This window comes from Pongo abelii, chromosome 6, assembly GCF_028885655.2.
Source record: "Pongo abelii isolate AG06213 chromosome 6, NHGRI_mPonAbe1-v2.0_pri, whole genome shotgun sequence".
NCBI classification, from domain to species: domain Eukaryota; kingdom Metazoa; phylum Chordata; class Mammalia; order Primates; family Hominidae; genus Pongo; species Pongo abelii.
Genome location: NC_071991.2, coordinates 14116059 through 14143341, shown reverse-complemented (window position 1 = coordinate 14143341; position 27283 = coordinate 14116059). Strand labels below are relative to the sequence as shown.

The 27283-nt window shown below is 51.5% G+C and overlaps 1 protein-coding gene across 4 annotated transcripts in view; it reads left to right on the top strand.

Annotated features, from left to right (window-relative positions):
- CLIP2 (CAP-Gly domain containing linker protein 2) overlaps nt 1–26381 on the top strand; it is a 115464-nt gene extending 89083 nt beyond the window's left edge. For all 4 annotated transcript variants that reach the window (XM_024249945.3, XM_009242701.4, XM_024249944.3 and 1 more), the window contains 7 exons: nt 2460–2517; nt 7941–8024; nt 10515–10671; nt 17461–17620; nt 20781–20966; nt 21917–21979; nt 24268–26381. In XM_024249945.3, coding sequence (XP_024105713.1) covers nt 2460–2517; nt 7941–8024; nt 10515–10671; nt 17461–17620; nt 20781–20966; nt 21917–21979; nt 24268–24279 — 720 coding nt within the window. In that variant the 3' untranslated portion in view covers nt 24280–26381. The remainder of the gene's footprint in view (nt 1–2459; nt 2518–7940; nt 8025–10514; nt 10672–17460; nt 17621–20780; nt 20967–21916; nt 21980–24267) is intronic.
- The last annotated feature ends 902 nt before the right edge of the window (nt 26382–27283 follow it).

Below are 27283 nucleotides of genomic sequence, written 5' to 3'. Positions count from 1 at the left end.
CCAGGCTGGTCTCAAACTCCTGGGCTCAAGCCGTCTGCCCGCCTTTGCCTCCCAAAGTGCTGGGATTACAGGGAGTAGGTACTACACCTGGCCACCGTCATGTATATTCAAACCAGAATTTAGGGGGGGGTTGGTGGCTCACACCTATAATTCCAGCATTTCGAGAGGCTGAGGCAGGAGGATTGCTTCAAGCCAGGAGTTTGAGACTAGCCTGGACAACATAGTTAGACCCCATCTCTACAAAAATAAAAAATTAGCCGAGTACAGTGGTACTGTACCTGTAGTCCCCAGCTACGCTGGAGGCTGAGGCAAGAGGATCACTTGAGCCCAGGGGTTTGAGGCTGCAGTGAGCTATGATTGCACCACTGCACTCCAGCCTGAGTGACAGAGTGAGGCTGTGACTCAAGAAAATAAACAAACAAAAAAAAACAGAATTTAGTGTGTGGGCAATAAGTTCTCAGGACTTCTGAATCCAGGGTGCTTTTTTGTCTAAATGGAAATCTTTCTGCATCATGCCTTGAGGTCCCTTGCAATGGCCTTCCTGCCTCTTCTCCCAGGAAGGGATTTTTTTTTTTTTTTTTTAGCAAGTGCTCTTCCAGGATCCTGGGCTGAAAGAAAAGGAAGAAACCCAAATTAGCTTATGTGCACATGGCCTGATTAGCTGTTCAGGGCAGGCAGAAACAGCCTGCAACTCAGGAACTGAATTCCCTGAGCGGGGAGGTTTGAGGTTGCTGTGGTTCCACAGAGCATGGGGGACAGAGGCCTGAGGACGCCTCCCCCAATCCCTGCCCCTCATTCACAGGTGCCCTTGGACGAAGAAGTAGTAATGGCCCCAGAAAGCCCATCTCTTGGCCAGGCGCGGTGCACACCTGTAATCCCAGCTACTCGGGAGGCTGAGGCACAAGGATCACTTGAACCCGGGAGGTGGAGGTTGCAGTGAGCCAAGATCATGCCACTGCACTCCAGCCTGGGCAACAGAGGGAGACTCTGTCTGGAAAAAAAAAGCCCATCTCTTGATTTTCTGTATACACTGGGGCTTAGTCTAAATGCATATGACCCCATGTTCAGAGGTTTAGGCTTAAGGACAACTGGACTTTTGGTCTCAGGTAGTAAATATGGGAATTTTAAAAATTATTTTAGTGGCCAGGTGCGGTGGCTCACACCTGTAATCCCAGCACTTTGGGAGGCCAAGGCAGGTGGATCACCTGAGGTCAGGAGTTTGAGACCAGCCTGGCCAACATGGTGAAACCCCGTCTCTACTAAAAATACAAAAAATTAGCTGGGCGTGGTGGCGGGCGCCTGTAGTTCCAGCTACTCGGGAGGCTGAGGCAGGAGAATCGCTTCAGAATCCTGGAGGCAGAGGTTGCAGTGAGCTGAGATCACGCCACTGCACTCCAGCCTGGGCGACGGAGTGAGACTCCATCTCAAAAAATAATAATACAATAAAAAACCCAAAAATTAGCTGGGCGTGGTGGTGGGCGCCTGTAATCCCAGCTACTCGGGAGGCTGAGGCAGGAGAATCGCTTGAACCTGGGAGGTGGAGGTTGCAGTGAGCTGAGATTGAGCCATTGCACTCTAGCCTGGATATCAGGGCGAGACTCCTTGTCAAAAAAAAAGAAAAATTTAGTGTGTGCCTCATTACTGCATCGTATATAAATTATGATCCAAGGGGCTTAGTTAATTACAACTAATTGAGACTCAAATGGGACTTGGGATGTATGAATAGAAGTATGAGGGGCAGGATGATGGAGGTGACTGCCTACTCAGCTCTGTGCTGCCCTGATCTGCAGTGCCAGACTCTGGCTGGCTCGGAGGACAGCCAGCCTGGGCAGGAGACTGGAAACTCCTGCCAAGAGTGGCAGGGAGCCTATTGGTTGTGTTTTGACTTTTGTCATAGTGATGTGTGCCAGGCTGATTTTTTTTTTAAATAGGTCTTTTCTTCTTTGGCCTCTGGGTTTATTATTAAAAAGAAATGTTGGAGAGAAAGAAGCTAGCATTTAATGAAGTCCCTCCAGGAGGTGGCCCCAAGCACGCTGTGCACACACTAACCCAAAGCAGCCAATATTTGTTTGATGGATGGGAAACTGAGGCTAGAAGTGTTGTCTCTGGGAGACCAAGAAACAAATTCCCAGGACAAATTTCTGTAGGCGTCGCAGGGAAGGAGCCATCTGTTTAATATAATAAACATTTTCAACAAAGGAAGGGTAGGAGGTATTCATGTATAAGCTGCACAGGCGGCCTTCAGCAGAGCTGGGTGCAGAATGGGGGTCCTTTGTTGCAGGGAGGTCAGACTGAAGACGTCTGCACTCCCTGCCACCGCAGCAAGTCCCTGAGTCCGTCACTGAGGTCCCCCTTTGTAGGAGTAGGGTGTGCAAACTGCAGGTGTGCTTGCTGGGCTGGCTGGGGCTGGGGCCAAGGGGCAGAGGTGAGCATCCCCCTTACAGGGGCTCTTTTTGCAGATGATTGAGTCGAATGACATTTCAGAGGAGACGATCAGGATGAAGGAAACTGTGGAGGGTGAGTGGCCACGAGGCCGGGCGGGACTCTGGGCACTGGGAAGAGGCTGGCTGGCTCTGCCTTCCTGCTGGGTCACATTTTGGTTTGCATCATCTGCCATTTGGTAAGAGTCACCTCCTGTGTGCTGTGAGCTATGTACTCCTGCAAGGGAGGAGGCCAGTTTATGGAGGGATAGGCATTGCACCAGCCTTCCAAGTTGCTGTCTTTTTTTTCTTTTTTTTTTGAAACAGATTTAATGGAATAGTAACCTTAATGGAATATCAAACCTTATTATTTGTTTGGTTTATACTTTATTTTTATTTATTTAGTTAGTTTATACTTTATTTTTATTTATTTATTTATTTTAGACGGAGTTTCGCTCTGTCGCCAGGCTGGAGTGCAGTGGTGCGATCTCAGCTCACTGCAACTTCCGACTCCCTGGTTCAAGCGATTCTCCTGCCTCAGCCTCCCGAGTAGCTGGGATTACAGGCATGCACCACCACGCCCAGCTAATTTTTGTATTTTTAGTAGAGACAGGGTTTCACCATGTTGACCAGGGTAGTCTCGATCTCCTGACCGCGTGATCCGCCCGCCTTGGCCTCCCAAAGTGCTGGGATTACAGGCGTGAGCCACCATGCCTGGCCGGTTTAAACTTTAAAAACAGGTCTAAACTTCAAAGGGTTCAAAGGTCATATGGCAAACTCTTCCCTGTTCTCTATCTTCCCTCCCTGAAGGCTCAGTGTTAGCTTCTTTATATCCCCTTTCCAGAAATATTTTGTGCAGGTAGGAGCAAGCAAGTGACACAAATGGTACCATACCTTCCATTCTTTCACCTCCTTCATTTATTCCATTTAACAATGTATCTTGGAGACGGTTGCGTACAGAATATTCCATTATGTGGAGGTACCACTGTGTATTTAGCTGGTTTCCGGTAACAATCACAGATTGTTTCCAGTCTTGGTCAGTTACAAAGATGGTAGATTGTTTCCAGTCTTGGTCAATTACAAACACCACTGTAGAAAATTACCTTGACTTCCATGGGGCTCAACCAATTTTAATTCCCACCAGCTGTGGTTGAAAGCCTGTTTCCCGTCAAACCCCATCAACAAAACGTTTGATTAGACTTTGTGATCTTTGCCAGTCTGAAAGGTAAAAGGTGTTATGTGATGTAACTTCAACTCACCTTTCTCTTAGTGGATGAAGTTAAGAGGTGTTTCTATTTGCACTTTTTTTTTTTTTTTTTTTTGAGACGGAGTTTCACCCTTGTTGCCCAGGCTGGAGTGCAATGACGCGATCTCAGCTCACCGCAACCTCCACCTCCCAGGTTCAAGCGATTCTCCTGCCTCAGCCTCCTGAGTAGCTGGGACTACAGGCGCATGCCACCATGCCCTGCTAATTTTTATTTTTTTTTAGTAGAGACAGAGTTTTACTATGTTGGCCAGGCTGGTCTCAAACTCCTGACCTCATGATCCTCCTGCCTTGGTCTCCCAAAGTGCTGGGATTATAGGCGTGAGCCACCACGCCCAGCTTCTATTTGCATTTCTATTTGTGTCTTTTGACCATTTTTTTCTGATTGGGTTATTGATCTTTTTGCTGATTTTTAGAACCTCTTTATGTATGACATTGCAAACATTTTCCCCACTTTGTCATTTGCCTTTTGACTTTTTTCTTATGGTCGTGTTGGCCATGCAGATATTTAAAAAATCAGGCCAGGTATGGTGGCTCACACTTGTAATCCTAGCACTTTGAGTGGCTGAGTTAGGAGGATTGCTTGAGCCCAGGAGTTCAAGACCAGCCTGGGCAACATAGTGAGACCCTGTCTCTACAAAAAATACCCCCCTCCAAAAATTAGCCAGGTATGGTGGCATGCAGCTATAGTCCCAGATACATGGGAAGGTGAGGTGGGAGGATCTCTTGAGCCCAGGAAGTGGAGGCTGCAGTGTGCTATGATCATGCCACTGCACTCCAGCCTGAGCAATAGAGTGAGACCCTGTCACCAAAAAATAAAAATAAAAATAAAAAATAAAAATAAATCAATTCTTTTTTAGTTTTAAAAATGGATCCAGTGGTTTCTTCTGGTAGTTTTCTGTCCTATTTTCTATGCTGAAATCTCTGATCCATCTAGAATTCATCCTTATATAAGGTGTGAGATAAGGATCCATTTTTATTTTTTCCCAAAGGAATACCCACTTATCCCAACACTATTTTTGAAAATGGTCATTTTCTCCCCCCAACCCTCATTGATTGGAATTACTAACCTTATTGTCCTTAAATTCACTTACGTAATTGACTCTATTTCTGGACTTTTGTTCTATTCCAATGACTTGTTATTCTCTTCATGTGCCAATTCTATAATGTTTTAATTAGTCAAGCTTTGTCTATGTTGTAATTTCTGGCATGGCTTGTTCTTCTCTGCTTTATCAAAATTCTCTTGGCTATTGTTTAAAAACTAAGCTGAAATTAACATAAAATAGACATGTGCGGGTTTGTTATAAAATTAACAAATGAAAAAAATTAACATAACATACAATCAGCCATTTTGAAGCAAACACTTCAATGGCATTTAGCACAGTCAACAATGTAGTACACCCAGCACTTCTATCTGGTTTCCAAAACATTCTCATGGGCTGGATTTGGTGGCTCACACCTGTAATTCCAGCACTTTGGGAGGCCGGGGCAGAAGAATTGCTTGAAGTCAGGAGTTCAAGACCAGCCTGGACAACGTGGCGAAAACCCATCTCTACAAAAGAAAAGAAAAAGCAATAAAGAAAAAACAAATATTCTCATCACCCCAAAAGGAGAACCCATACCCACTAGCAGTGCTTCTCCATCCTCCTCTCCCCGCAGCCCATCACAACCACTAACTTACTTTCTATCTCTGTGGATTTATATACTTGGAACATTTCACGTCAGGAGTTCGAGACCAGCCTGGTCAACATGGTGAAACCCCGTCTCTACTAAAAATACAAAAATTAGCTGGGCGTGGTGGTGTGCACCTGTAATCCCAGCTACACAGGAAGATGAGGCAGAGAGAATCACTTGAACCTGGGAGGCAGAGGTTGCAGTGAACCAAGATCGCACCACTGCACTCCTGCCTGGGTGACAGAGTGAGACTCCATCTCAAACAACAACAACGACAACAAAACAAAACAAAACAAAAAAGAACCTCATTCTTCTTTTGTGGCCAAATGATATTCCATTGTATAGACATACCACATTTTGTTGATCCATTCCTCAGTTGATGGGCATTTGGGTTGTTTCCACCTTTTGGCTATTGTGAATGATGCTGCTAAGAACATAGATGTGCATGTACTTGTTAAGTACCTGTTTTCAGTGCTTTGGGGTATATACCTAGAAGAGTAGAATGCTAGGTCATATGATTTTTTTTTTTTTTTTTTTGAGATGGAGTCTCACTCTGTCACCCAGGCTGGAGTGCAGTGGCACAATCTTGGCTCACTGCAACCTCCGCCTCCCAGGTTCAAGCGATTCTCCTGCCTCAGTCTCCCGAGCAGCTGGGATTAAAGGTGCGCGCCATCACGCCTGGCTAATCTTTGTATTTTTAGTAGAGATGGGGTTTTGCAATGTTGGCCAGACTAGTCTTGAACTCCTGGCCTCAATCGATGCACCTGCCTTGGCCTCCCAAAGTGCTGGGATAACAGGCATGAGCCACTGCACCTAGCCTCATATGGTAATTCTATATTTAAATTTTTGAGGAACTGCCAAACTCTTGGGTATTCTTGCTCATTTTTACAAGTGACTTAGAATCGGCACATCTAGGTCCACCAAAATTTTAAATCAGGCTGGGCGCAGTGGCTCACACTGTAATCCCAGGACTTCAGGAGGCTGAGGCAGGAGGATCAGCTGAGCCTAGGAGTTCAACACCAGCCTGGGAAACATAGTGAGACCTTGTCTCTTCAAAAAATAAACAATTAGGCTAGGCGCGGTGGCTCATGCCTATAATCCCAACACTGGGAGGCCGAGGTGGGCGGATCACTTGAGGTCAAAAGTTCATGTCCAGCCTGGCGGACATGGTGAAACCCTGTCTCTACTTAAAAAAAAAAAAAAAAAAAAAAAGTTAGCCGGGTGTGGTGATGCATGCCTGTAATCCTAGCTACTCAGGAGGCTGAGGCAGAATTTCTTGAACCTGGGAGGTGGAGGTTGCAGTGAGCCGAGATCGCGCCACTGCACTCTAGCCTGGGTGACAGAGCGAGATTCTGTCTCCAAAAAAATAAAAAATAAAAAATAAAAAATTAGCCAGATGTGGTGGCACATGCCTGTGATCCCAGCTACTCAGGAGGCTGAGGCAGGAGGATGACTTGAACCCAGGGGGTCGAGGCTGCAGTGAGCTATGATTTCACACTCCACTCCAGCCTGAGCAACAGAATGAGAACCTGCCTCAAAAAAAAAAAAAAAAAAAAAAAAAAAAAGTTAAAATCGTGTTGGTATTTTTAGTGGTATTACATTCCCTTTATAAATTAACTTGCAGAAGGTGGAGATGTTTCTGGGTACTTGGCATCCATTCTGTCCTTTATGGCTGTGAGGAGCACCCAGGCTTGAATACACATGACTGGTGACCTAGGGCACTGTTATTGTTCTCCCTGTGTTTCACTGGAGGGGACTAAGGCTGTGACAGGTTATCTAAGACCACATAGTGTAGAGTCTTCTTCTTCTTCTTTTTTTTTTTTTTTGAGACAGAGTTTCGCTCTTGTTGCCCAGGCTGGAGTGCCATGGCGCGATCTCAGCTCACGGCAACCTCCGCCTCCCAAGTTGAAGCGATTCTCCTGCCTCAGCCTCCCAAGTAGCTGGGATTACAGGCATGCGCCACCACGCCCGGCTAATTTTGTATTTTTAGTAGAGACGGGGTTTCTCCATGTTGGTCAGGCTGGTCTCAAACTCCCAACCTCAGGTAATCTGCTCGCCTTGGCCTCCCAAAATGCTGGGATTATAGGTGTGAGCCACCACGCCCAGCCTCTTTTTTTTTTTTCTTTTTGAGACCGAGTCTCGCTCTGTCACCCAGGCTAGAGTGCAATGGCACTATCTCGGCTCACCACGGCCTCTGCCTCCCGGGTTCAAACAATTCTCCTGCCTCAGCCTCCCTAATAGCTGGGATTACAGGCACCTGCCACTACACCCAGATAATTTTTGTATTTTTAGTAGAGACGTGGTTTTACCATGTTGGTCTTGAACCCTCTACCTCAGGTGATCCGCCGGCCTCGGCCTCCCACAGTGCTGGGATTACAGGTATGAGCCACCGTGCCCGGCCAGTGTCAGGTCTTCTTCTTTAGGGCGGGTTACCCAGCGAGACGGCTGGAGTGAGGAAGAACTTGGACCCTGGAGGCCAAGTGTGACCCCATCACAGAGCTCCTGTGGGAGGGCCACGGCCCTGCCCACTGCTGCTTTGGTCCAGGAACATTGATGCTTCTCGTCTCTCCTCTCTACCCTAGGCCTGCAGGACAAGCTGAACAAGAGGGACAAAGAGGTGACAGCCTTGACCTCCCAGACCGAGATGCTCAGGGCCCAAGTAAGTGGTAAGTCTCCCTCCCGCAGGGCAGATGCGGGAGGCTTTCACTGGGGCCGTGCCATTCAGCTGCCAATTGAGCATGGAGTGGGTCAGGGCCTGGCTCAGGGTCCCCTCCCTGACTCTGCTTTGAGAAGAAAAGGGCCAGCCAAGCGTGGTGGCTCACGCCTGTAATCCCAGCACTTTGGGAGGCCGAGGTGGGTGGATCACCTGAGGTCAGGAGTTCGAGACCAGCCTGGCCAACATGGTGAAACCTCGTCTCTACTAAAAATACAAAAAGTAGCTGGGCATGGTGGCATGCGCCTGTAATTCCAGCTACTCGGGAGGCTGAGGCAGGAGAATCGCTTGAACCTGGGAGGTGGAGCTGCCAGCGAGCTGAGATGGTGCCACTGCACTCCAGCCTGGGTGACAGAGCGAGACTCCATCTCAAAAAAAAAAAAAAAAGGGTCAGGGCCAGGTCACGTGCGCCAGACAAACATGTACCTGGGGAGCAGTGAGTGGCCCACATGCGGTCCATCCTATAATGCCTCCCTGCCAGCTTCTGTCCCCAGAGCCAGCTCTGTGTTCTCTGTGTCCTGAAATTCTATCCCGGGTTCCCTCTTTCTGGTCCTGAAGACTTTCTGGTTTCTCTCTCTCTTTTTGTTTTGTTTTTGAGACAGGGTCACACTCTGTCACCCAGGCTGATGTAAATGGTGCAATCTCAGCTCACTGCAACCTCTGCCTCCCGGGTTCAAGCAATTCTACTGCCTCAGCCTCCTGAGTAGCTGGGATTACAGGCACCCGCCACCACGCCCGGCTAATTTTTGTATTTTTTTTAGTAGAGATGGGGTTTCGCCATGTTGGCCAGGCTGGTCTCCAACTCCTGAGCTCAGGTGATCCACCTGCCTCGGCCTCCCAAAGTGCTGGGATTACAGGTGTGAGCCACCACGCCCGGCCCCTGGCCCTGCTTCTTGTTCACCAGAACACCAGTGGTGGTGGGCATGAGACAGCCCCCCTCCTCGGAAATGGTTGCCACCCCATCTTCTGTCCATCCCCCAGTACAAGGCAGAATTGGTCCCAAAAAAGGTCAGTGGACCTCAGACTCCTCCAAGGCCAAGGTGAAGGTGAAGCTTTTCCTAATCCAGGCAACAGTGTAAACACACATGTGTGGTCCTGCTCCCCACACCAGGAGCCTAAGCGGTTGCTGTGTTTGGCAAGGATTGATCTGTTTATTGTACCTGTTCTCTCAAGCTCCTTGCCACCTGGCTTGTAGGGACAACTGAGACCAATGGTGCTTTTACAATTATGCAGTGGAGGCCGTGCACGATGCTCATTCCTGTAATCCCAGCACTTTGGGAGGCTCAGGAGGGAGGATTGCTTGAGGCTAGGGGTTCGAGACCAGCCTATGAAACATAGTGAAGCCTCATTTCTATGAAACATACAAAAATTTGGCCGGGGCTGGGCGTGGTGGCTCATGCCTATAATCCCAGCAATTTGGGAGGCCGAGGCAGGTAGATCACCTGAGGTCAGGAGTTTGAGACCAGCCTAGCCAACATGGTGAACCCCCGTCTCTACTAAAAATACAAAAAAATTAGCTGAGCATGGTAGCGTGCACCTGTAGTCCCAGCTACTCAGGAGGCTGACGCAGGAGAGTCACTTGAACCCGGGAGGTAGAGGTTGCAGTAAGTCGAGATTGTGCCATGGCACTCCAGCCTGGCAGCGGAGTGAGACTGTCAAAAAAAAAAAACAAAAAACAAACAATTAGCCGGGCATGGTGGTGGGCACCTGTAATCTCAGCTACTCAGGAGGCTGAGGCAGAAGAATTGCTGCAACCCGGGAGGCGGAGGTTGCAGTGAGCTGAGAACATGCCATTGCACTCCTGGGCTGACAACAGCAAGACTCCGTCTCAGAAAAAAAAAAAAAAAAAAATTTGGTTGGGCGCCGTGGCTCACATCTGTATCCCAGCACTTTGGAAGGCCAAGTTGGGTGGATTGTTTGAGGTCAGGAGTTCGAGATCAGCCTGGCCAACATGGTGAAACCCCATCTCTACTAAATATACAGAAATTAGCCAGGTGTGGTGGCACATGCCTGTAGTCCCAGCTACTTGGGAGGTTGAGGCAGAAGAATTGCTTGAACCCAGGAGGCAGAGGTTGTAGTGAGCCAAGATCGCACCACTGCACTGCAGCCTGGGTGACAGAGCGAGACTTTGTCTCCAAAAAGAAAATCTGCCAGGTACGGTGGTGCACTCCTGTAGTCCCAGCTACTCAGGAGGCTGAGGCAGGAGGATTGCTTGAGCTCAGGAGTTGGAGGCTGCAATAAGCTATAATTGTGCCACTGCCCTCCAGTCTGGGTGACAGAGCAAGACCCTATCTCTAAAAAAAACCCTCAAAACTATGCAGTGGCGTATGTCACCTTCATCCCCTGGGAGAATCAGCGCCCTGCCCAGGTCTTTGCCCTTGGATGGGACAGAAGCTCACGTGTTCCCAATCCTCTTCCTCCCTTCCCTGCCGGCTGACCCCAGCGCTGGAGAGCAAGTGTAAGTCGGGCGAGAAGAAGATGGACGCCCTCCTGAAGGAGAAGCGGCGCCTGGAGGCGGAGCTGGAGACCGTGTCCCGGAAGACCCACGACGCCTCGGGCCAGCTAGTCCTCATCAGCCAGGAGTTGCTGCGGAAGGAGCGGTGAGGCGGCCGTGGGGCCGGCTGGGTCCTCCCTGTGGCTTTGGTCCTTGCTCCACTTCTTGACATTAGCTCATGTTGTCTTGGGACAGAGAGCGGGCAGAGCTGGTGGGCCAGGTGGCTGATCTCGAGCGATCACCCTGCTCTCCTCTAAGCTCCGATAAAGTCTCCAAAGCCTCTACACTGTTTTCCAAGCAGAGCTTATAGAAAAGAGTAGGGCCAGGCATAGTGGCTCATGCCTGTAATCCCAGCACTTTGGGGAGGCTGAGGCAGGAGGATTGAGCCCAGGAGTTCAAGACAAGCCTGGGCAACATAGTGAGACTCCGATCTCTAAAAAAAAAAAAAAAAAAAAAATTAGGCTGGGTGCAGTGGCTCACACCTGTAATCCCAGCACTTTGGGAGGCCGAGGCAGCCGGATCACCTGAGGTCAAGGATTCAAGATCAGCCTGGCCAAAATGGTGAAACCCCGTTTCTACTAAAAATACAGAAATTAGCTGGGTGTAGTGGTGTGTGCCTGTAGTCCCAGCTACTCGGGAGGCTGGGGCATGAGAATTCCTTGAACCCAAGAGGAGGAGGCTGCAGTGAGCTGAAATCGTGCCACTGCATTCCAGCCTGGGTGACAGAGCAAGACTCCATCTCAAAAAAAAAAATAATAATAATAAAGTTGTTTGTTTGTTTGTTTGTTTTTAATTAGCCAAACCTGGTGGTATGTACCAGTAGTCCTAGCTACTTGGGAGGCTGAGGCAGGATGATCTCTTGAGCCCAGGAGTTCAAGGCTGCAGTGAGCTATGTCACACCACTGCACTCCAGCCGGGACAATAGAGCAAAACCCTGCTGTCTAAAAAAAAAAAAGAAAAGATTAATGCCTCCCCAAAATGTTTGGTCTCAGGGACCCCTTTAAACTCCTAAAAATTATTGAGGATCCCCAAAGAGCTTTTGTTTATTCTATATTTACCATGTTAGAATTAAGACTGAAAAATTGTAAGATACGAATCCATCTTAAAATAAGAAGCCAGGCCGGGCGTGGTGGCTCACACCTGTAATCCCAGCACTTTAGAAGGCTGAGGCAGGAGGATCACTTGAGCCAAGGACTTTGAAACCAGCCTGGGCAACATGGCAAAACCCTGTCTCTACCAAAAATACAAAATTGAGCTGGGCGTGGTAGCACACATCTGTAATCCCAGCTACTTAGGAGGCTGAGGTGGGAGGATCACCTTAGGTGGCAAGTCGAGGCTGCAGTGAGCTAAGGTCTCGCTACTGCACTCCAGCCTGGGTGGTGGCAGTAAGACCCTGTCTCAAAAAATAAAATTAATAAGCCAATTGCATGTAACATAAGTAGCATGCTTTTGATAAAAAGTAACTATTTTCTGGCGGCGGGGCGGGGAGAGGGGAAGGGGATGGGGGTGTGGTACGGGGCGGGGTGGCTCCCACCTGTAATCCCAGCACTTTGGGAGGTCGAGGTGGGCAGATCACCTGAGGTCGTGAGTTCAAGACCAGCCTGTCCAACATGGTGAAACCCTGTCTGTACTAAAAATACAAAACATTAGCCAGACGTGTTGGCAGGCATCTGTAATCCCAGCTACTCGGGAGGCTGAGGCAAAAGAATCTCTTGAACCCAGGAGGCGGAGGTTGCAGTGAGCTGAGATTGCGCCACTACACTCCAGCCTGGGCGACAAAAGCGAAACTCCATCAAAAAAAAAAAAAGTAACTATTTTCCAAAACAAAAAATATTTACTGGGAAGAGTGGCATTATTTCAAATTTTTGCAAAATCCTTGAATATTGGGGCTTAATAGGAGAAACCAGATTCTGGCATCTTTTTCCATGTTCCATCTTTGCAATTTGCTGTTTTGGTTGAACTATGTTCTAAAAATCTGACCTTACATAGATATGTAGTTAGAAAAGAAAGGAGTATTTGAATATCCTTTTCAGATCATGGTTAGTATGTCTACTCGCCCCAGAAAAAACCTATCGTATTCTGAAGAGAAGTAATGAAAATAGTTTTATTATTATTACGAAAATAGTTTTGAGCCATAGATCCCTTGAAAAGGTCTTAAGGGACCCACTTTAGCACCCAATGAGCTAGATTCAATCCATAGACATGGTTTGTGCGGTCCCTCTGAGCCTTTAAGAAATTAGACTCACATTTAAAAATCAGAAGATGGGGCCGGGTGTGGTGCTTCACCCCTGTAATATCAGCACTCTGGGAGGCCAAGGCGGGCAGATCACTTGAGCTCTGGAGCTTGAGACCAGCCTGGTCAACATGGCCAAACCCTATATCTACTAAAAATACAAAAATTAGCCAGGCATGGTGGCACGCACCTGTAGTCCCAGCTACTCAGGAGGCTGAGGCAGGAGAGTCACTTGAACCCGGGAGGCAGAGGTTGCAGTGAGTCGAGATTGTGCCACTGCACTCCAGCCTGGGTGACAGAGTGAGACCCTGTCTCAAAGAAAAAAAAAAAAAAAAAAAAAGGTTAATTAATTAAATAAAAATCAGATGTTACAGAAAATCCAGATTTCTCCACATTCCCTTAAAAAATGGGAAGATCTGGCCAGGCATGGTGGCTCACACCTGAAATCCCAGCACTTTGGGAGGCGGAGACTGGAGGATCACTTGAGATCAGGAGTTCAAGACCAGCCTGGGCAACACAGCAAGACCCCATCTCTACAAAAAAATAGAAAAATAGCTGAGTGTGGCTGGGCGCAGTGGCTCATGCCTGTAATCCCAGCACTTTGGGAGGCCGAGGCAGGCGGATCACGAGGTCAGGAGATCGAGACCATCCTGCCTAACACAGTGAAACCCTGTCTCTACTAAAAATACAAAAAATTTGCCGGGCGTGGTGGTGGGCACCTTAGTCCCAGCTACTCGGGAGGCTGAGGCAGGAGAATGGGGTGAACCTAGGAGGCAGAGCTTGCAGTGAGCCAAGATCACGCCGCTGCACTCCAGCCCGGGTGACAGAGCGAGACTCTTATCTCAAAAAAAAAAAAAAGAAAAGAAAAGAAAAGAAAATAGCTGGGTGTGGAGCACACGCCCGTGGGTCCCAGCTACTCAGGAGGCTGCGGTAGTAGGATTACTTGGGCCCAGGAGGTCGAGGCTCAGTAAGCCATGATCACACCACAGCCTGGGTGACAGAGCGAGACCGTCTCAAAAAATAATAAATAAAAGGCCGAGTGCGGTGGCTGCTCACGCCTGTAATCCCAGAACTTTGGGATGCCGAGGCAGGTGGATCACCTGAGGTCAGGAGTTTGAGACCAGCCTGGCCAAGATGATGAAACCCCTATATCTACTAAAAGTACAAAAATTAGCCAGGTGTGGTGAAGCACGCCTGTAATCCCAGCTACTTGAGGCAGGAGAATGGCTTGAACCTGGGAGGCGGAGGTTGCAGTGAGCCGAGATCGTGCCATTGCCCTCCAGCCTGGGCAACAAGAGTGAAACTCTGTCTCAAAAATAATAATCATAATAAATACAATTTTAAAAAATAATAAATGGCAAGACCTAGCAACACAAGACAGACTTCCAGCATGGCGATCACCCCATCATAATTGGGGAGCCCGTGCCCCCTTCTGATGGGCGTGGGCCCCCTGAATCTCCTGGGGAGGCCCCACTTTCCCTTCATTATTTTTCTTACTCCCAATTCCTGGACAGGGTCCCCCAGCCCCTGTAAGCATTTGCTTTTTTTTTTTTTTTTGAGACGGAGTCTTACTCTGTCACCCAGGCTGGAGTACAGTGGCGCGATCTCAGGTCACTGCAACCTCCACCTCCTGGGTTCAAGCAATTCTCCTGCCTCAGCTTCCCAAGTAGCTGAGATTACAGGTGCCTGCCACCATGCCCAGCTAATTTTTAGTAGGGACAGGGTTTCACTATGTTGGCCAAGCTGGTCTCCAACTCCTAACCTCAAGTGATCTGCCTGCCTCTGCCTCCCAAAATGCTGGGAGTACAGGCGTGAGCCACCGCACCGGGCCCAGCATTTGCATTTCTTTTCTTTTTTTTTTTTTTTTTTTTGAGACGGAGTTTTGCTCTTGTTGCCCAGGCTGGAGTGCAGTGGTGCAATCTCTGCTTACGGCAACCTCTGCCTCCCGGGTTCAAGTGATTCTCCTGCCTCAGCCTTCCGAGTAGCTCGGATTACAGGCATGCGACACCATGCCCGGCTAATTTTGTATTTTTAGTAGAGATGGGGTTTCTCCATGTTGGTCATGCTGGTCTCGAACTCCCGACCTCAGGTGATCCACCCACCTCGGCCTCCCAAAGTGCTGGGAATACAGGTGTGAGCCACTGCGCAGGGCCCAGCATTTGCATTTCAACCTAAGTTAAAGGAATCTCTTTGAAACACAGACGTCCTTTTGTAAAAGAAGAAATGCTACCTCCTTTCCTTCTATACAGATTAGGAGTTGCTCTAGCTACATTTGCTACAAATTTAGCACCTTTCTAGAAACTGTAGCCCTGCCCAGGAAGGAAACAGATGCGATGAGGCAATCTAGGAATTTTCCAGAACAACACCGCCCTCTGCAGATGCAGCCTGTGCTTTTTCCAGTAGCAACAAACCAGCCAGGCCCCTGGCCAGGGTTCCGGGGCTACCCTCCCTCCCCGTCTCCCATCCTAAGTGGAAAAGTTATTCTTGGTGCCCAGCCTGGTCTCACCTTCTCCAAGGAAGCTTTCTGCCCTGTCTCAGCCGCAGGATGCCCCTCCACTGAGTCTCAATAGAACTTCCTGGAGTTTTGGGTCTTCATCCATTGTCTCTGAATTTTCCCTGTCATCTGAAGCCACATTTCCTCTTTCCCAGAGCCTGGCCTCATCCCCATCTCCCTGCTGTCAACAGCCTCCTTCCATCCTTCAGCTCTCATCAGTTATGAGATTCCTCCCTTCTGGGATACCTTCTTTTTCTTCTTCTTTTTTTTTTTTTTTTTTCTGAGACGGAGTTTTGCTCTGTGACCCAGGCTGGAGTGCAGTGGCACAATCTTGGCTCACCACAACCTCTGCCTCCTAGGTTCAAACAGTTCTCCTGCCCCAGCCTCCCAAGTAGCTGGGATTACAGGCATGTGCCACCATGCCTGGCTAATTTTGTGTTTTTAGTAGAGACGGGGTTTCACCATGTTGACAGGCTGGTCGACTCATGACCTCAAGTAATCTGCCCGCCTTGGCCTCCAAAAGTGCTGGGATTACAGGCATGTGCTACCACACCCAGCTAATTTTTGTATTTTGAGTAGAGACGGGGTTTTGCTATGTTGGCCAGGCTGGTCTCAAACTCCTGACCTCAGGTGATCTGTCTTCCTCAGCCTCCCAAAGTGCTGGGATTACAGGCATGAGCCACCATGCCTGTTTGCTAAGTTTTGCCTGTTTTGGCCAGTTTGCTAAGTCCAGTCCTTTCTTTGCAGCTTAGCACATTGTCACCTCTTCCTTGAAGCCTTTCTTGGTTGATACAGGCCACCATGGGCTCCTCCACACTCCTGCAGTGCTTAGGATGGGGGTGGGAGATCAGCTAGGAATGCTTTGGTGACAGTGATGTCACATCCATCAAACAGCAGATTAAACTAGTAGAGATTTCCTTTTCTTACATAACAAGAAATCTGGAGGTAGCTATGACTGGCAATTGGTTCAGGAGCTTAAGATCTCAGTGCCAACACCTTTGCAGTGCTCCCTGCCTCATGGTTGCAAGGTGGCTGCTGAAAGTCCAGCCATCACATTATACATCATAGCAGGAAGGAGGAGGAAAGGGAAGGGAGCTGTGCCAGCAGATTTCCACTATTCTCTACCTGTGGCCACCTAGTAAGGGAGTTTTCCCCTCTGTAGTAGTTGCAGGCAAGGGAAAAGGCTAGGGCACAGGGGTGCATGTGCTCCTGCCTGTGCCCGTGGCAGGCATTACCAATCGATCACTGCACTGTTTCCTGCAGACCCCAAATGTGGCCTCAGAACCATTCTCATCATAGTACTCCAGGTATCTCCTGTCAGTTGATTAAGAGGTGACATGGGAAATAAAACCCATTTGACATCAGGTATTTAAAATGTCTTCCTGGCCAGGGGCGGTGGCTCATACCTATAATCCCAGCACTTTGGGAAGCCAAGGCAGGAGGATTACTTGAGGCCAGGAGTTCAAGACGACCCTGGGCAACACAGCAAGACCCTGTCTCTATTTTTTAAAAAAAGATAAAATGTCTTGCCTCATGAGATTTCTTGGGTAAATGTTTTGGGGGTGTGTGTGTTGGGGGGGGTTTATTAAACAATATATAGTCTTTTCTTTAAAAAATTTATTTTTTATTTATTTTTTTGAGACAGCCTTGCTCTGTGGCCCAGGCTGGAATGCAATGGCACCATCTTGGCTCACTGCAACCTCCACCTTCCAGGTCCAAGTGATTCTCCTGCCTCAGCTGCCCAAGTAGCTGGGATCACAGGCACTTACCACCACGACTGGCTAATTTTTGTATTTTTAGTAGAGATGGGGTTTCACCATGTTGGCCAGGCTGGTCTCAAACTCCTGACCTCAAATGATCTGCCCACCTCGGCCTCCTGAAGTGCTGGGATTACAGGCATGAGCCACTGTGCTTTGCACTCCCCCCACAACTTTAAAAAGTACTCTAGGAAAGGTCAAGTCCTCAGGACTATCCCAGCCCCAAATCCTGGCCCCTCTTGGGCTTTTGTTGAATTGTGTCCGCTGTGGTCCCTCGTGGCACAGATGCCATCTAGTAGCCCATGTCCCCCACCGGCTGGTCAGCCCCTGGACACTTGGCAAATTGCTAGAGTGTGGGAGCTGGAGGAGCCGGGGCTGAGTGCAGTGGTTCTGTGCCCGCCTCACCCCCAGGAGCTTGAACGAACTGCGGGTGTTGCTGCTGGAGGCCAATCGTCACTCCCCAGGGCCAGAGAGGGACCTGAGCCGCGAGGTACACAAAGCTGAGTGGCGGATCAAGGAGCAGAAACTCAAGGATGACATCCGGGGCCTGCGTGAAAAGCTGACCGGGCTGGTATGTGGGGTAGGGGTGGCCTAGGGGCAGGGGCACTAGTCCGGGTGGGGCTGGGCTAACCTTGCTGTCAGGCCACGGAGACTGGAGACCTCCTGGAATGACCCCAGGGACAGCTAAGTCATGGTGAGGATTTGAAATCTTCTAGGACCACAGGCAGGTGGAGGGACCCTGGCTAGCCGCTTTTGCAGACATCATGGCTGCCTATGTGGCAGTCTGTGTGATATGGTGCAAAGGAAAACTTCCTATCTGACCTGTCCAGAGGCAGGATGAGCCAATACAGGTAAAGAGCTCCCCGTTCAGAGGAGTAATCAACCACAAGCCAGTTCCTTGCTCAGGGTCCTGCAGTGGGGCTTCACACATCAGTCTCAGGAAGGAGACAAGAACTTGAAAGTCTACAGCAAGCCTGGGATTCTGGGAGGCTGAGATTTCTTTTTTTTTTCTTTTTTTTTTTTTGAGACAGAGTCTCGCTCTGTCACCCAGGCTGGAATGCAGTGGCGCCATCTTAGCTCACTTTCAGCTCTGCCTCCCGGGTTCACACCATTCTCCTGCCTCAGCCTCCCGAGTAGCTGGGACTACAGGCACCCGCCACCACACCTGACTCATTTTTTTGTATTTTTAATAGAGACAGGGTTTCACCATCTTGGGCAGGATGGTCTCGAACTCCTGACCTTGTGATCCGCCCGCCTCGGCCTCCCAAAGTGGTGGGATTACAGGCGTCAGCCACTGCGCCCAGCCAAGATTTCTTTTCTATTATGAATAGCAACCTGACTTCACTGAGTCTGCAGAGACTGGGGTTGGGGTAGGCAGGTGATGCTGGTAGCATAGGACAGGACTATCCCCATCCCTTGGCCAGACGCAGTGGCTGACACCTGTAATCCCAGCACTTTGGGAGGCTGAGGCAGGCGGATCACTTGAGGTCAAGAGTACGAGACCAGCCTGGCCAACATGGTGAAACCCCATCTCTACTAAAAATACAAAAATTAGCTGGGCATGGTGGAGCGCACCTGTAATCCCAGCTACTTGGGAGGTTGAGGCAGGAGAATCACTTGAACCCAGGAGGTGGAGGTTGGAGTGAGCTGAGATTGTGCCACTGCACTGCAGCCTGGGCGACAGAGTGAGACTTCATCTCAAAAAAAAAAAAAAGAATAAAGAAACCACCCCATCCCCATTCCATCCTCCTGTGATGAGCACTCAGGACAAGCCTGAGCCTGGTCAACGTCACGATATGGAGGGCGTGGGGTCCAGGAGGACAGGCCCTTGTCTGGGAAAGCTGTCCTGAAGCCCCCCACCACCCTCCTGCCCAGACACTGGGCTCAGCCACTGTACAGGTGATGGAATGAGAGCAGGGCCCAGCCCCGGGCAAGGGGGTGGTTCTCAGGCTGGAGGGAGGGCCTCAGCGCCCCCCACCCCCCATATCCGGGAGTAGGCCCTTGGCCCTCAGGATTCTGGGATAAAGAGCATCACTCTGGCCACACACCCAGACTGTGGCTGTGGGGGTCACTGAGTCCTGCCAGCCTTCAAGGCCTGGCCTATCTGGCTAGCAGGGGTTTGGTGGCTGCACCCTCTGTGGTCCCTGTGGTTCAACAGAAGATAAGCCCCTGGGGTTGGCACGGACTGGGGAGTCTTGAATACCGCCAGGGGCTTCCCCAGAGCCTTGTAGGAGTGGGCAGTGCTGAGCTCAGACTTGTGCCCACGGGGCACAGGTTGGTCAAGTTTACTTGGGAACTGGCGGCCTCTGCCCCCAGGGTAGCCTCTTGTCTTGTCACCTCCCTGCACTGTGTCCACGGGAGAACCTGGGAAGCTTTGGTGGGTGGGTAGAAGCCTCTTGATTTCAGGAGGGAGGTTCTGTTGAGAGACGGTTTGGAGGGTCAGAGCAGGCAGGACTGGGCAGTGCTGAAGGATGGAGTTTGTGCAGGAGCGAGAAGGCTGGTGGGCCTTGGGGCAGGGACAGCTCTGGGTGCCATGGTGGGGGTGATTATGGAGAGGAGGAACCTCATAAGACAGTTGAGTGGGGGCAGTGTAAGAAGGGTGCTGGGTGCGGTGGCTCATACCTATAATCCCACCGCTTTGGGAGGCCAAGTTGCGAGGATGGCTTGAGGTCAAGAGTTCGAGACCGCCTGGACCTCATAACAAGACCCCATCTCTACAAAAAAATTAAAAAATTAGCCAAGTGTGGTGGCATGCCCTGTAGTATCAGCTACTCGGGAGGCTGAGGTGGGAGGATCACTTGAGCCCAGGAATTGGAGGCTGTAATGAGCTGTGATTGCACCACTTCACTCCAGCCTGCACAATAGGTGAGACTCAGTTTTTTTGGGGGGTGGGGGTGGGGACCAAGTCTCACTCTGTCACCCAAGCTGGAGTACAGTGGCATGATCTTGCCTCACTGCAACATCCACCTCCTGGGTTCAAGCGATTCTCCTGCCTCAGCCTCCTGAGTAGCTGGAATTACAGACGTGAGCCACCACACCCGGCCAATTTTTGTACTTTTAGTAGAAACAGGGTTTCACCATGTTGGCCAGGCTTGTCTCAAACTCCAGACCTCAGATGATCTGCCTGCCTCAGCTTCCCAAAGTGCTAAGATTACAGGCATGAGCCACCATGCTCGGTCTCTCTTTTTTTTTTTTTTTTTAAAGGCAAGGCTGGGCGCAGTGGCTCATGTCTGTAATCCCAGCACTTTGGGAGGCCGAGGCGGGTGGATCATGAGGTCAGGAGATTGAGACCATCCTGGCTAACACAGTGAAACCCCGTCTCTACTAAAAATACGAAAAAATTAGCCGGGCGTGGTGGTGGGCCCCTCCCAGCTACTCGGGAGGCTGAGGCAGGAGAATGGTGTGAACCTGGGAGGCGGAGCTTGCAGTGAGTGGAGATCACACCACTGCACTCCAGCCTGGGCAATAGAGCGACTCGGTCTCAAAAAAAATAAAAAAATAAAAAAAAGACAAGAGGGAGGGGGTCCTGGGTTCCCCACTTGGAGACCATGGAGCACCTCACAGAGGCCTGAGGGACCTCTGGGTGATGCCCAGGCTTGGAACCCAGAGACAAAGTGAGGCTGGAAGACTTTCCTGCCTAGAGGCGAGACCCCCACCAACACACACACACGTGTGTGCACATGCATACACACACACACTCATGCGCTCTTCCACTCTCCTGCCGCTTCCAGGACAAAGAGAAATCCCTGTCAGATCAGAGGCGCTACTCCCTCATCGACCCGTCCTCGGCGCCCGAGCTCCTGCGGCTGCAGCACCAGCTGATGAGCACGGAGGACGCCCTGCGGGATGCGCTGGACCAGGCTCAGCAGGTGGAAAAGCTGATGGAGGCTATGAGGAGCTGCCCTGACAAGGCCCAGGTGAGCCGCGGCCGGCAGGGCCCACCAGGAGGCAAGCCACGGGGCAGTGTCCTCGGAGCCCCCGTCTGAAGCGGGAGGCAGCCTTGTCTTTAAAACCCCAGTCCGAGGAGGTAGGGAGCTCTGTCCCAGGAACCCGGTCTGAAGGGGGAGGTAGCCCTGTCCCAGAAACCCTGGTCTGAAGAGGGAGGCAGGTCTGTCCTGGGAACCCCAGTCTGAAGGGGGAGGCAGCCCTGTCCCGGGAACCCCGGTCTGAAGGGGGAAGTAGCTCTGTCCCAGGAACCCTGTTCTGAAGGGGGAGGCAGCCCTGTCCCGGAAACCCGGGTCTGAAGGGGGAGGTAGCTCTGTCCCAGGAACCCCTGGTCTGAAGGGGGAGGCAGCTCTGTCCCAGGAACCCTGATCTGAAGGGGAGGCAGCTCCATCCCAGGAGCCCTCGGTCTGAAGGGGGAGGTAGCTCTGTCCCGGGAACCCTAGTCTGAAGGGGGAGGCATTTCTGTCCCGGGAACCTTGATCTGAAGAGGGAGGGAGCTCTGTCCTGGGAACCCTGGTCTGAAGGGGGAGGCAGCTCTGTCCCGGGAACCCTGGTCTGAAGTGGGAGGTGGCGCTGTCCCAGGAACCTCCATCAGAAGTGGGAGACAGCCCTGGCCCAGGAACCCTGATCTGAAGCGGGAGGCAGCTTTGTCCTGGGAACCCGGCTGAAAGGGGAGGGAGCCCTGCCCTTTGGAACCCCCAGTTCAAGGGGCACATGGCTTTGCCCTGAGGAGCGTAGACTAAGAAGGAAGATGCAGCCTTGCCCCTAGAGGCTTGGTCTTTGGGGGTGCTGGGAGCCCCAGGCTGAAGGGGTTGGAATTTGGAGCCTGAGACTGTCCCATGGGAAGACCTCGCCATCCAGTGGGCAAATCGGGAACTGCTGCCTGGTGCACCTCGCTCAGTGTCTCCCCTGACTCTTCCAGACCATCGGCAATTCCGGTTCTGCAAACGGCATCCACCAGCAGGACAAAGCCCAGAAACAAGAGGTGAGGGGCGCCTCGGGCCTCCCACGTCCCTCCCGTGCAGGCAGACCTCTCTAGAGAAAATCCTTGAAACGTCACTAAGAATATACACAAAGATGCATTCTGCAAGAAGCTTTACAGTAGGGTCCCTCAGGGAGGGTGCTGTTGCAGGCAAACTTGATTCCAGATTCACCCTGCTCTTTTTGATTTGTGTTTTCTTCCCTTCCTAAAAAAGTTACAGGTTAGGCGCAGTGGCCCACGCCTGTAACCCCAGCACTTTGGGAGGCCAAGGCAGGAGGATCATTTGAGCCCAGGAGTTTGAGACCAGCCTGGCCAATATGGTGAAACTCCATCCCTACTGAAAATACAAAATTAGCGAGACCCTCTCTCTATTAAAAAAAAAAAATTTAAAAAGGCTGGGCACAGTGGCTCATGTCTGTAATCCCAACACTTTGGGAGGCTGAGGCCGGTGGGTCACTTGAGGTCAGGAATTTGAGACCAGCCTGGCCAATATGGTGAAACTCCATCTGGCGGGCTGATCACGAGGTCAGGAGATCGAGACCATCCTGGTTAACACGGTGAACCCCGTCTCTATTAAAAGTACAAAAAAAATTAGCCGGGCGTGGTGGCGGGCACCTGTAGTTCCAGCTACGCGGGAGGCTGAGGCAGAAGAATGGCGTGAACCCGGAAGGCGGAGCTTGCAGTGAGCCGAGATCACACCACTGGACTCCAGCCTGGGCGACAGAGCGAGACTCCATCTCAAAAAAAACAAAACAAAACAAAACAAAAAAACAAAATTAGCCGGGTAGGGTGGCGCACACCTGTAATCCCAGCTACACGGGAAGCTGAGGCAGGAGAATTGCTTGAACCTGGCAGGTGGAGGTTGCAGTGAGCCGAGATGGCACCATTGCACTCCAGCCTGGGCAACAAGCACAAAACTCTGTCTCAAAAAATAGTAATAAAAAATTTAAAAATTAGCTAGGTGTGGTGGCACACGCCTGTAGCCTCAGCTACTCAGGAGGCTAAGGCAGGAGGATCACTCAAGCCCAGGAGTTTGAGGCTGCAGTGAGCTAGGATTGCACCACTGCACTCCAGCCTTGGTGATAAAGTGAGACCCCGTCTCTAAGAAAAACACAGAAAGAGAGAGAACCTAGTTCTGACTGCAGAACCCCTGGAGCACAGGTGCTCGCTAGAAACAGGAGCAGCACAGCCAGAGAGTCTGCCAAGCTCCAGACACAGGCAGGGTTATGTGGGCAGAGCCAGCCTCGGAGGAGTTAGTGTGATTTTGTCCCCCTGGCCTTGTTCTCCCGGCCACCTTGCGAGGCACATGGGGTCATCCCAGTTCACAGATGTGAAAACTGGCCGGGCGCAGTGGCTCATGCCTATAATCCCAGCACTTTAGGAGGCCGAGGCAGGTGGATCACTTGAGGTCAGGAGTTTGAGACCAGCCTGGCCAACATAGCGAAACCCCATCTCTACTAAAAATGCAAAAAAAAAAAAAAAAAAAATCATCTGGGTGTGGTGGCACATGCCTGTAGTCCCAGCTACTCGGGAGGCTGAGGCAGGAGAATCGCTTGAACCCGGGAGGCGGAGGTTGCAGTGAGCCGAGATCATGCCACTGCACTCTAGCCTGAGCAACAGAGTGAGACTGTCTCAAAAAAAAAAAAAAAAAAAAAAAGAGAGATGTGAAAACTGAGGCTTGGAGTCTCCAGTTTAATTTCCTCTGATCCAGCCCCGTACAGGCACTCAGGGCTCTTTGTAAAACCTGCTTCTGGCCGGGCGCAGTGGCTCACGCCTCTAATCCCAGAACTTTGGGAGGCTGAGGTGGGTGGATCATGAGGTCAGGAGATCAAGACCATCCTGGTCAACATGGTGAAACCCCATCTCTACTAAAAATACAAAAATTAGCTGGGTGTGGTGGTACGTGCCTGTTATCCCAGCTACTCAGGAGGCTGAAGCAGGATAATCGCTTGAACCAGGGAGTCGAAGGTTGCAGTGAGCTGAGATCGCACCATTGCACTCCAGCCTGGCGACAGAGCAAGACTCCGTCTTAAAACAAACAAACACACAAACAAAAAACCTGCTTCTTCCCCTCGGCTTCCCATCAGCACCTCCCACCCCACCTGCTGTCTCACTCAGCCACAAACACACAGCAGGGAGACATTTCCTGCCTCAGGGCCTTGGCACATGCAGTTCCCTTTATGCTCCTCCCCCACCCGGCCCCAACTCCTTTCCTCCCTGACTCCGCTCTGGCCGCCTGGCCCTCCAGGCTCTCTGAGACCCTTGCTGATGATGCCCTTTACTCTCTCTAGGACAAGCACTGATCCTGAGGGGATACTGTGGAGCGGCCCAGTCCATACCAGAGCCCCGTGCGGCTGCCCGGCAGCACCTCCTCCAGGCAGGAGCCGGGACTGTCACTTTGGAGACAAAACAGTGTTTGTAACAATAACGTACTCACCGCCGCGGACAATCCCCCACCCCGATCCCCTGCCAGACCAGGACGCTTCCTCAAGCCCAGCCTTCTACAGAGAGTGTGAACGGTACAGCCCCGGCCTGACCCAGGGATCTTCGGCCTGGATGCCCGGCAGCTTCTGGAGTTTGTCAGTGGAGGCAGAGGGGATCCAGCCAGGCCCCTCTGTCCAGAAGGAGCTGCCCTGAGGACCATCTTAGCGCCTCTGTCCTCTTTTTCCACCCATTCTCTCTCGGGTCTCCCCAGAGGGGCCAGCGGGGGCTGGGGTGGGGTAAGTTTATCCATGCAGGCACCAAGGGGGAGCATCCAGTCTTTAAGAGCCAAGTGGGGGCCCCTTTTCCGAAGCCACTTCCAGGCAAAGGCAGTCCCCAGGGCTTCTTGTCCCCACCTTCTGAACCTTCTTCAAACAGTAGTACGAGCTCCCCTCAGCCAGCTGCCTGCCCAGCGAGGCCCCCGGGTTCAAGGCGTTGGTGGGGTCAGAGCGCAGGGGAACAGGATCCTTCTCCCGCCGCCCACCAACACCAACACACACACACCTCTAAGCTGCTGGCCGAAGATGTCACCAAGGCCAAAGACACAGTATTACGAAGGTTTGGAAGCCCCTCTCCTCACCTCCCAGCTGTGACCTCGGGCAAACCCTGGCTCGGAGCCCAGGGCAGAGGCAGCTCAGAGTGGAGGCTCTAGGCAGGTTTGACAAAGGTCAGTAATACGGTGTCCCCTGGGGTTGACCAGATGTTCCAAAACATCTGCACCCACCTGGAGATGCATCTAAGCGGGTCCTTATGTACACACCACGTTCACACACACACACACACACTCACACTCAGAGGGACCACGTGTGCACGCATGACCGTGTGGGTGGCGGCGTTTGCTGTGAACCACGCTCAGGCCACATAGAGACACATACTTGGTTTCTGGGACTGAGACCCAGGCCTGGCAGGACCGTGCCTACAGATACTGCAAACGTTCCTACAGCCTAGAGGTGCGTATACACACCCAAGTACACGCAGCCAGGCATTCAGGGGTGTGTTTGCCACATGGAGCATCCCTTCCTGGTCTTGCCAGGCACTTGCACAGAGCGTCTCCAGCCCCATCTCCTAACGGGGGCTGGGGGTAAGAGAAATCTAACTGTGCTCCCCCTCCCCACCACCCGCCCCGCCATCTTCCCCTCAAGCCTGCTAAGTTATCCCAGGCCTGTGCGTGGTGGAAAAAGCCAGCCTTGGCCCTGCAGCCTCCACCTCTCCGCTGGGGGACCGACAGGTTGCTTACAGCTTTGCACCCCGGCATCAGCACAGGGGGCCCTGCCCCACCCTCCGGCAGCTCAGGGAGTGTTTTCCTGTGAGGCCTCCCCCATCAGGGGACCAGAGGGAGAAGCCCGATGCCCCATCCCGGCTTTCCCGAAACGCACAGGACACGTGTGCAATTCATAGGAACGGCCCAGGTCGCCCTCACGAGTGCCACCTGGTACAGGTAGGTGGCGCTCACATTCCTGCCCAAATGCAGCCCATCGGGGAGTCAGAGTCAGTCCCCCCGGCCCCCCTCCCAGTCCCTGTTGGCTTTCGGTAGCTCTCGCATGCAGTTCTATTAACAGCCGTCTAGAAGCGATGCTTTAGTGGCCTAACCCAGGGTCAAATACAGCTCTTTCTAGCAAAATCAGGCAGCTGTGCCCCATCCGTAGGGGCACCGATTAGTCTACTAACAGCCAGAGGTCCATCTAGCAGGGCACCGGGAGGAGCTGACCCCCGGAGGTGAGCTTCTGGTGATGGGTGTCCAAGAAGCGGTTTCCTTGGGAGCTTCTGCCTCCGTGGGCCTCTCAGCCTGCCCCGTGTGGCTGCCCGGGCGTGGCTCAGCCATGTCCCCTCCCCAGGTCCTTCCCGTGCTCCTCCCCTCCTCACAGTGGAATTGAAGTGTGGCGAGTCTGTGCTCGGGACAATAAAGCTTGTGACAGGTCCAGGACCCCGGCAGTTGGCTTGTCTCCTCCCCTCCGTGGGGACCCTGGGCTTTCTGATCTCTCCCAATTCTTGGGCACCCTGGTGCCAGGAGATGGCCCCCGATCCTGCCCTCTGCCAGCTCATTCCTTCCCAGGTAGGCACGGCCTCAGAGGGGCTGGAGCTGAAGACATCTGGGGCTGTCCTTGTTCCAGGAGAGGCACCTTAGCAAGGACAGGCAGAGGACAGACCCAGAAAGGCTGCCAGAGAGGGCTGGTCCTGGGTTCACATTTGAACCTGCTGGAGGGATAAGTAGACCTGCAAAAAAAATCAACGGAAACAGTAATGGATCCGCTTACACATGTGTGATGAGTCCGATGAGGTTTCCAGCTTCAGTGGGCAAATTCTGGTTCCCGCAGCAGGCTTTCTGGAGATCAGATCAACAGCACGACGTGTTGCAAACTTTGTGGTCAAACAGGCTTTCAAGTGGAGGTTGCACCCCTGGAAGATAGAATGAGGATTTTTTTTTTTCTCCCCAAGATGGAGTTTCACTCTGTCACCCAGGCTGCAGTGCAGTGGCACGATCTCTGCTCGCTTCAACCTCCGCCTCTCAGGTTCAAGCAATTCTCGTGCTTCAGCCTCCCAAGTAGCTGGCACTACAGGCGCGTGCCACCACACCTGGCTAATTTTCGTATTTTTAGTAGAGATGGGGTTTCACCATGCTGGCCAGGCTGGTGTCGAACTACTGACCTCAAATGATCTGCCTGCCTCGGCCTCCCAAAATGCTGAGATTACAGGTGTGAGTCACCACATCAGTTCCTCAAAATGTGTTTTTTAAAATTATTAATTATTATTATTTTGTGGCCGGTGCGGTGGCTCACGCCTGTAATCCCAGCACTTTGGGAGGCCGAGGCAGGCGGATCACGAGGT